The sequence below is a fragment of the Solanum pennellii genome, chromosome 2, assembly GCF_001406875.1.
Source record: "Solanum pennellii chromosome 2, SPENNV200".
Taxonomy (NCBI): Eukaryota; Viridiplantae; Streptophyta; class Magnoliopsida; order Solanales; family Solanaceae; genus Solanum; species Solanum pennellii.
Window position 1 is genome coordinate 52705700 of NC_028638.1, and position 9328 is coordinate 52715027.

General features: G+C 33.3%; 3 protein-coding genes across 3 annotated transcripts; 2 read left to right on the forward strand and 1 right to left on the reverse strand.

Annotated features, from left to right (window-relative positions):
- Positions 1-2543: 2543 nt before the first annotated feature.
- Positions 2544-3496, forward strand: LOC107010325 (ribulose bisphosphate carboxylase small chain 2C, chloroplastic). The gene is made up of 3 exons (XM_015209601.2): positions 2544-2770; positions 2867-3001; positions 3083-3496. The coding sequence occupies exons 1-3, from the start codon at positions 2594-2596 to the stop codon at positions 3311-3313; spliced, it is 543 nt and encodes a 180-aa protein (XP_015065087.1). The 5' UTR covers positions 2544-2593; the 3' UTR covers positions 3314-3496.
- Positions 3497-3934: 438 nt separating this feature from the next.
- Positions 3935-7066, reverse strand: LOC107010328. Its single transcript, XM_015209605.2, has 3 exons — positions 6836-7066; positions 5601-6098; positions 3935-4548 (listed from the first exon to the last, which is right to left on the reverse strand). Exon 2 carries the CDS (start codon positions 6079-6081, stop codon positions 5608-5610), a length of 474 nt encoding a protein of 157 aa, XP_015065091.1. The 5' UTR covers positions 6082-6098; positions 6836-7066; the 3' UTR covers positions 3935-4548; positions 5601-5607.
- A 1282-nt stretch (positions 7067-8348) lies between these two features.
- LOC107010326 (ribulose bisphosphate carboxylase small chain 2B, chloroplastic) lies at positions 8349-9320 on the forward strand. Its single transcript, XM_015209602.1, has 3 exons — positions 8349-8548; positions 8647-8781; positions 8863-9320. Exons 1-3 carry the CDS (start codon positions 8372-8374, stop codon positions 9091-9093), a joined length of 543 nt encoding a protein of 180 aa, XP_015065088.1. The 5' UTR covers positions 8349-8371; the 3' UTR covers positions 9094-9320.
- The last annotated feature ends 8 nt before the right edge of the window (positions 9321-9328 follow it).

Consider the following 9328-nt stretch of genomic DNA (forward strand, 5'->3'; position numbering starts at 1 on the left):
ACAAAAATTGAATTATTTTTTCTAAAACGGAAAGAGTATTATATTTTAGGCATCAAGTTATCTATAGAATCTATAAGTTTGAGAGTAGATGTAGAAGTTGTAATTAGTCTTATAATTTATTTCAGAGTACAACATATTGTCACACTTAATGTAGATTGCGAAAATGATTTTTTTTTCCCATCAAATTATACTTTTGGGATTATATATATATATATATATATATATATATATATATATAAATCATTGATCACACATGAAAAAATATATCTGTTTAAATGAAAGCATTTATGTGGAAATTATTGTCACAATAGTCAAATACATCTCAAATTTAATATAAAAAATTGTGTGAAATGTTCTTAAAAAAAAGTATCATAAAGAATGTAGTACTTGCAACAGAGGGGAGTAATACAAAATCTATAATTGTTCCAAAGAAGAAAATAGAGAAGTTCCAAAAAAAAATAGTTGCGGTAATTTATGGTGCTATGATTTATCACACTTGGCGAACAAGGAACGTGAAAATTTTCAGGAACATGCATATAAATAAGAGTTTTGTTATAACACAAATTCAAATAGAGATTAGGGAAAGGATAGATATATTATACTGTTCAAAGAGAGCTCATACATGCACTAACTTAGTGTCTAGAATTTGTAAATAGATTGTTGGTATGACTGTTCTGATTATTTTTTTTTGTTCTTGTTGTCATTTTGAAGTAGGACATATCATTTAAACGGAGAAGTGTTAAGTACTAAGAATAGTATATAAAAGTACTAGTATTATTTTATAAAAGTCTAATCGTCATATTTTTCACATTATTATTGATGTAGTTTAAAATTGAATCTTAAAGAAACTATTTCACCCTTTTTGATGCCTTACATTTTAGAAGTCAACTTAATGCACTTATTGGTTACAGTGAATAAAGTTCTGGTAGGTCACAAGCTTCATGGTAGAAAATGAAATACTTAAAATAAAATATCTAACCTAGCATTAAATTACTTATTTGTCCATTCAACAAGATATTTATAAGGTCACTTTGTTAGGTTGTGGAGCCTGATTAATATTTGATGTACTGTTATATATTAATTCTTCATTTATTCTCTGTAACCTAAAATATTCTGAATTATTAATATATATATCCACTGCCGTGGAAGTTTACTCATGGAGTGTTACCACGAAATATTGGTTTCTTTCGTTTTCTCTCTAGATTTCTCATCTCTTTCTCTTGCAAGTTCTTGTGTTCTTCATTCATCAAGTGTGCGTGTGTGTATTCGATCCTAACACACTTGTGATAAATATAATTACAATTAATTTGAGAAGCTAATCTTTGTGCTATATAAATACATAAACTTCTGACAAATAAAGGTTAGGTACAAAACATAAAAGCTTTCAAGTTATATATAAACGATATGATTGAGTGAATGGACTTTTTGTGCCAGACAGATTTTAGCTATATAGCTTGTAGAAAATTTTAATATTTTTATTTAGTATTTTTCAATGTATTTGTTACTAGTATGCATTAATCATGATTTCTATTTACCACAAAAATTATAATTGTTTGATTTCGTGTGACTGCTTGGTAAATAAGTTGATTATTCCGAATCTTCCGTTATTATCATAGATTCTTCATTTTTATTACACCAATGTGAATTGCTACGAGACATAACAATAAAACTTTTTCGTATATTTGTAATTCGTGATCTAATAGACAACATCAATCTTGCTTCTTGGGTTGCTCAGAGAAAAATTCGAGAAAAAGAATTCATTATACAGGAAAATACAGAAAATTACTTGTTCTAATTTATTTGGTCTAAAATATAAGAAATAATAAACTACCTGATTTTTTAATTGTTTTTTATTGGAATAAAAAGAAAACCTTTTCATATATATAGAAAATAGGAGATGTTATGTTCCACACATACAAAGGACAATAACGATAAGAACATTTCCAAGTTGCAACCAAGGAACAATATTTGATTTTGAACTTGAAATTACAACAAAATATATGTAAAAAAAAAAAAAAGATTATGTGGAAGTGAATGGACAAAAAAAGAAAATGATTTGCATGGAAACAAAAGAAAATCTGAATGTGTCTGCCCAAAGGAATGGTCTCCAAATGCAAGCAAAACGGCTACAAAGTAGCAGCCAATATAAATTCAGAATGACAACAAAACAAATAAAACACTGACCCAAAATGCAAACCAACCATTTTCACTCATGCCTTACCCCTTTTAGGATGAGATAAGAGTATTCTCATTCTGACACGTGGCACCCTTTCTTGTGGATTAATTAATATATCTAATTATTAGCTCACCCACCCCCCACCCCCAAATTAATGTCATTAAGATGGAGTTATAATTCTACTTATAGCTTAGATAAAAATTCCAGTAAGGATAACTCAAAAATTCTAGCTTTATTGTGTTTTTAAATGTGAAGAAGGGCATGATGATCCAATGGTTACAAATGGACTAAATGAGGGTTGGTTAATTCGTGTCCGTTAGATGGGAAAGTTAAGTGAAACCTTATCATTATATATAGAGGGAGAGACTAGAAAGCAATAACCCTCTTGAGTTCAAGATAAGCACTTGGTTTTCAGCAATGGCTTCTTCAGTAATGTCCTCAGCAGCTGTTGCCACCCGCGGCAATGGTGCACAAGCCAGCATGGTTGCACCCTTCACTGGACTCAAGTCCACCGCTTCTTTCCCTGTTTCAAGGAAGCAAAACCTTGACATCACCTCCATTGCTAGCAATGGTGGAAGAGTCAGATGCATGCAGGTTTGTGTGTATATATATATGTACAACAAAATTCATTCACCATAATGTTATACTCGATCAGCTAATTTGTTTGATTAACTATTTATAATTGTATAGGTGTGGCCACCAATTAACATGAAGAAGTACGAGACTCTATCGTACCTTCCTGATTTGTCCGACGAGCAATTGCTCAGCGAAATTGAGTACCTATTGAAAAATGGATGGGTTCCTTGCTTGGAATTCGAGACTGAGGTTACCTCTGTTTTTAAAATTTATTTATTAGCTAGTGTGTTGATATGTCGTGTTAATAGTGTTGTGGGATATCATGTGCAGCACGGATTTGTGTACCGTGAGAACAACAAGTCACCAGGATACTACGATGGCAGATACTGGACCATGTGGAAGTTGCCCATGTTTGGGTGCACTGATGCAACCCAGGTCTTGGCTGAGGTGCAGGAGGCAAAGAAGGCTTACCCACAGGCATGGGTCCGTATCATCGGATTCGACAATGTTCGTCAAGTGCAGTGCATCAGTTTCATCGCTTACAAGCCCCAAGGATACTAAGTTCTAAAAAAACTAATTGCCCTATGTTTATAGGGACAGTTTGTTTGAATTCTCCTTTGGGTTTTCCCTTGAGAAATTGTATTCATTTTCCCTTGTTTTCCTTCTTTTTGTTCCGTGTATGATTAATTCGAATTTCAATCAAGTTTACAAGAACTACATTAATGATATTTGTTTCTTTACTAATCCCTTTCTGAAAATTGCTTAATTTGGGGTTTTATTAATAGAGCTAGCTAGCACCACAAACTTGGATTTGGCTTTAGATTACTTCACTCCAGCCATACTCCAGGGCAATGGCCTATGCGCTGCTTAAATAGACCAATTTTAATTTGTTGCTATTGTAGTCATATATGGATATTATTTTAGTTATACGACTATTTTCACGAGACAGTGCAGGGTTCGCAAATTGATTTCATCTCTTAAAGTTTCTGTCTATAGTTGGAAAGAATAGCAGGACATTTTTAGTATGTTTTTGAAAAAAGCATATCCACAAGTTGATGAGAATTTGGTAAAATTACTATCCCACAGTTTGAGAGTGTTCATCCTAACTTTCTTGTACTTTTCCTTGTTGAGGATATTTATTTATTTAAACTATTAATAAAAGAACAGTAGACATCTATCTAGTGGTATAAATTCTCAACAAAAATAATAATAAAAAAAATAGCAAGCATTGGTTCCAAAGAAGTGTACATTGGTATAACTACTACAACAACATATTGTGTGAAATCCCACCAGAGGAAATTGAAATTGAGTGGGAAACAAATGTTTTTTGCAGAGAATATGATGAAGCATTAAAAGATAGAAACTGACAAATTCTTCGCTGAAGCTATTCTGTTGAAGTTGTTTAACATGAAAAGGTTATGAAATGCTTCTCTTATTAGTTCGGTCCCAAGTCCAAAACTCTCTACATGATCACAGAGTCATTCCCCTCAGGCAGCTTGAAAAAGTATTGGTCAAAGTACGATAATGGCGTTGCTATTGATTTGGCGAGTACCAAGAATTGGGGCAGGCAGATTCTTGAAGATTTGAACTTTCTTCATTGTCAGAGGCAGGCAGAGTCTGGAAGGTTTGAACTTTCTTCATTGTCAGAGCCCTAAGATCGTCCATCGAGACATCACGACAATGTGTTCATTCAGAGTGGTGGGAACTGGGAAGCGAGTTACGCTTGGAGAATTTGGGTTGGCTGAAGAGATTCACTTGTTAAGGTTCTTGAACTATCACTATACATTTTATAACACCTGCACAATCAGCATAGCTGAATATCAATCAACAATGGAGAAAAGAAGGGTGGATGAGAGTGACTTAAATATCACATCAGGATTGTAATGTAACCCAGCCTACTAATACTTTGATTGTGGAAATGACATAAATAAGCTTCAAACAATAATATTTTCCACGACCCCCACCCCACCATTACCAAGGACGGCGATGAGTTTTCAATTGTGAGCAACAACCAAACTTTGTGAGCTCATGAACATGGTTTTAATTCTCCATCTCATTGATCTACTTTTAATTCTACACAATGAAAGCTATTTACTCCAAAAGTAAAGCTTCTTTTTCCGCTTGTCAACCTACATTTACAATTCAACTATGCTAACTATGCACTGAAAAGTACTAGTAATGCATTATAGATGCTATTAAGTTTGATTGCAAAAAAGGCGTACAATCATCAAATAAACATGTCTAACAATAATGACAATATTTTCAACTTCCAAACTTATGATAAGATGATAAATCATAACCATCATGAACAACTGCAAATTACTATCATTCAACAAATCCATGATATTGTAGCGCAAAGAAGACACACAACATGTCAAATTGTTAGCTTTCTACTTTTTCCTGATTGATTAATATGGCCATCCATCGATCTTTTGAAAGGGACACAAACTTATTAGTGTTTCCTGTTGTGCATTTTATCCAACACAAAGAAGTTCGGCTAATTGTAATGTTCCTTCAAAATCAGCCATACTTTATTCATTTGAGTCCCATTGGACAAAAGTCTGTCTGTATTACAGATTTTAAGTATGTATTAAAAATGTCAACCAATCAGCCTCTAAACTTGAACCCTACTTCAGACCAAGCAATCACCCAATCAGTTCCAATAACAATCTTATCTAAGAATTCAGTTCCAAGAACAAACTTATCTGAAGAATAAATGTAAAAATACTCAATGCTAAAAGAAACTGAAGTTAACGTCATCCTGTATGTGGTAATATATCGTATAGATACTGTTCTAAAAAACATGTTATTTGATGGGTGTTAGTTAATAGAAAAAAATTCGACTAACCAGAACATCAAGGAGCATTTGAATTGCCGTGTTGCTTTTCAATTTCTTGCTTTTGTTTCTCAGCAAGTTTATCCAAAGCAGCTTGCAGAGCATCCCGACCTCCAATAAGCAACCTGGTGATGACCTCTGGATCTCTCTCAAATCGTGCCTCCTCGAACTCCTTTCGGACATTTTCTCTAAGAACATCCCGCCAGGGAATGCCTTGAGAGTTGGCCCACATGAAGAAGCGGGTTGCGCGGATGACATCTCGGTAGAGACTTAGAGCCTCGCGTCGACTGCTAGTGAGTCGCTGTCTATTTAGGAACTCGTTCTCGTCATCATCAAGGCTCTTCTCCTTTTTGACCACATGTCTATCCAATAGTTCCTCCATAGTGTCTGGACCATGGTGCAGGAGGCAATAGTGATGCAAGAGCCATCTTGACTTGAAACTATGATTCAAAGCAGTTGAAAGATTTCGGAATTTTCGGATATTAGCAGTCATCTGAAACCTCGACTTGACTGGTACAGAAAGAGAAACAAGACTTTAGAGAAATCGTATTTCATCAAAATGTCATATACTTCACACGAGAAACGCAAGTAGATCAACATGAAGTGAGAAATGGTCCAAGTTAAAAATAAACTTGTTAAGACGGTCAGTAACATCCAAACAGAAAGTCTTGCTTTTCTTAAGAATGCTATCAAACACAATAGCCAGAGAACAGAAGTGGTGCGCGTCTTCTGCTATGAGAGATACTACAACAGCAACAACACCATACCCGTGAAATCTCACAAAGTGGGGGTATGCCAGATACTACATGATTGGAATAAAATCCAGCTGAATCAATACTTTCTACAGCAATGCACAACAGGAATAAAGATAGAACGAAACCAAAAAAAAAAAAGAACTTCTCTTTTTCCATTAGGGCGCGTAATGAAAGAGCTCCATGTGGAAGAATGGGAGAACCCACATGCTTATTCCATTTAGTTTAATCAGAATTCAAGCATAATCAATTTGGAACAAAGCATAATCAAAACAGCATAGAACAAAGAAAATAGATAAATTAGAATATAGCAAAACTATATAAAAAAAAACAATTTACTCTTCACCGGAACTTCTCCTAACAAAATGTAATCAACAGGTACTGGCAACATAACACAAAAAAAATTTGACTACAACATACACAATTGAGTTCACAGAAAAAAAAATTAAAATCTGAAAGTAGCCCTAATTACAGAAAAAAGATTTAAGATGTAACCTGTTGTAGGTATCTGCAAATTAGTGAGTGGAAAAGAGAGAATGCAACAATACTTTGGGCAATTAGCGACTAGGAAGGGAAGAAGAATTGGAAAATAGTGTTTGGCAATTGCGGGTCGAAAAATGGGTTAAAATGGCAATTGCGGGTAGAGAAGATGGGCCATAAATGGTTAAAAAACAGATATGGGCTCAACATATTTTCTGGGCAGCCAATTTTAAAGGCTTTTCCTTTGAGGAAATAATTTCTTTGGACTTCAGAATATGAGTTGAAGTAATAATTCTAATAATGAAATTAAAACAATGATGATTAAAATGGCAACAAAATGGAAGTAATATGGATAATCAACGCAAGTATATAGAGAAAAAAAAAATAGCGCTACCATATAGGAAAAATAGTAAAAAATTATAATAATGATTCAAAATAAATTATTAATAACTAAAAAGCGTAAAGAAATAAATTAGAGAATAAGTGAGACAAAATTGAATGTTAATGGATGCTTCTTATAATTGCTTAAAAGGAATACAAGATGGGAAATAATAACATTGATGTATAAAGAATTTGTACAATTTTTGTATCAATAAAGTTTCATTTCAATTTGTACGATGTAGTTTGACTCACAAATCAAACTAAAAATAACAATTAAATATATAATTGATGTATATATTGATTAGAAAGAGTGAATAATAAACTTGTTCAGCTATTTATATAAGGATCCTTATTTCTTATATAAGAAATATAGTAATATTCTGCAATGTTCCAAAAATAATCTTTAAAAAGATAAAATTTTAAAAATAAAAGTACCCTTTTATGAACTTTTTATCAAATAAATGAAATCCAATATTAGCAAAACATTGATATTATTACTAAATATTTTTAAAATAAAAAATATATAATTTTATTTTTGAACAGATTAAAAAGTAAAGTAAATGTTATAAATTAAGAAAAAGGGATTAATGAGTATCAAAACAGCCTAAATGGGAGGAGACAATAACAGAAATTTGCTGTTGTAAGGTGGCTTAAGTCATCATTTAATTTGATACTATGAAAATTCTAATTAGTTTATAGTCTTTCTTTTCCTCTTTTGTTTGTCTTCTATGCTAAAAAGGTATATTATATCTATAAATTATGTAGCATAATGACCACATCTGGCATCATCTTTAGACAATTCACCGGTTTTGCCAAAACTGAAGAAAAGATTTGAACAAGTAACAAAAATCCCAAACAATAAAGTCATCTATATTAAATCTTTTCAATTGAAGAAATTGTCAAAGACACATACCTCTATGAGTTTTTTCATCAATTTTTTTCTTTTTTAAACTGTATTTTTTTTAAAAATATTGAATAAAACATGTCCTATTCATTAGTTTGGGAACTTTAAGATAAGGAGTGTGTAATTTCAGAGGCTATTAATTTTGAAATGTCAAGAGCCACATAATCCAATGGTTATGGTTGCTCTTAGATGAGGTTATTGCTTTAGGTGAAACCTTATCATCATTATATATACAAGGGGATACTAGAGACCAATTATTGTCAACAATGGCTTCCTCTATAGTTTCTTCAGCTGCTGTTGCCACTCGCGCCAATGGTGCACAAGCCAGCATGGTTGCACCCTTCACTGGACTTAAGTCCACTGCTTCTTTCCCTGTTTCAAAGAAGCAAAACCTTGACATTACCTCCATTGCTAGCAACGGTGGAAGAGTCAGATGCATGCAGGTTTGTGTATATATATATATATGTACAACAAAATTCATTCACCATAATGTTATACTCGATCAGCTAATTTGTTTGATTAACTATTTATAATTGTATAGGTGTGGCCACCAATTAACATGAAGAAGTACGAGACTCTATCGTACCTTCCTGATTTGTCCGACGAGCAATTGCTCAGCGAAATTGAGTACCTATTGAAAAATGGATGGGTTCCTTGCTTGGAATTCGAGACTGAGGTTACCTCTGTTTTTAAAATTTATTTATTAGCTAGTGTGTTGATACGTTGTGTTAATAGTGTTGTGGGATATCATGTGCAGCACGGATTTGTGTACCGTGAGAACAACAAGTCACCAGGATACTACGATGGCAGATACTGGACCATGTGGAAGTTGCCCATGTTTGGGTGCACCGATGCAACCCAGGTCTTGGCTGAGGTGCAGGAGGCAAAGAAGGCTTACCCACAGGCATGGGTCCGTATCATCGGATTCGACAATGTTCGTCAAGTGCAGTGCATCAGTTTCATCGCTTACAAGCCCGAAGGATACTAAAATGCCAATTTTTAATTATGTAATGTATAACTGACCCTATGTATTTAGGGGAAGCTTGTTTGAATCCTCCTTAAGTTTTTCTCTGGAGAAACTGTAGTCATTTTACTTTGTTGTTTCCCTTCATCTTTTGAATTAATGGCATTTGTTTAATACTAATCTGCTTCTGAAACTTGTAATGTATGCATATCAGTTTCTTATAATTTATCCAAGTAATATCTTCCATTCTCTATGCAAT

What these genes read in the sequence shown, in the direction of transcription:
- LOC107010325 (XM_015209601.2), top strand. Translation starts at nt 2,594, where the DNA reads ATGGCTTCTTCAGTAATGTCCTCAGCAGCTGTTGCCACCCGCGGCAAT. An exon ending in GAAGAGTCAGATGCATGCAG is followed by an intron (nt 2,771 to 2,866) that starts GTTTGTGTGTAT and finishes ATAATTGTATAG; the next exon opens with GTGTGGCCACCAATTAACAT. An exon ending in GCTTGGAATTCGAGACTGAG is followed by an intron (nt 3,002 to 3,082) that starts GTTACCTCTGTT and finishes TATCATGTGCAG; the next exon opens with CACGGATTTGTGTACCGTGA.
- LOC107010328 (XM_015209605.2), bottom strand. Translation starts at nt 6,081, where the DNA reads ATGACTGCTAATATCCGAAAATTCCGAAATCTTTCAACTGCTTTGAAT.
- LOC107010326 (XM_015209602.1), top strand. Translation starts at nt 8,372, where the DNA reads ATGGCTTCCTCTATAGTTTCTTCAGCTGCTGTTGCCACTCGCGCCAAT. An exon ending in GAAGAGTCAGATGCATGCAG is followed by an intron (nt 8,549 to 8,646) that starts GTTTGTGTATAT and finishes ATAATTGTATAG; the next exon opens with GTGTGGCCACCAATTAACAT. An exon ending in GCTTGGAATTCGAGACTGAG is followed by an intron (nt 8,782 to 8,862) that starts GTTACCTCTGTT and finishes TATCATGTGCAG; the next exon opens with CACGGATTTGTGTACCGTGA.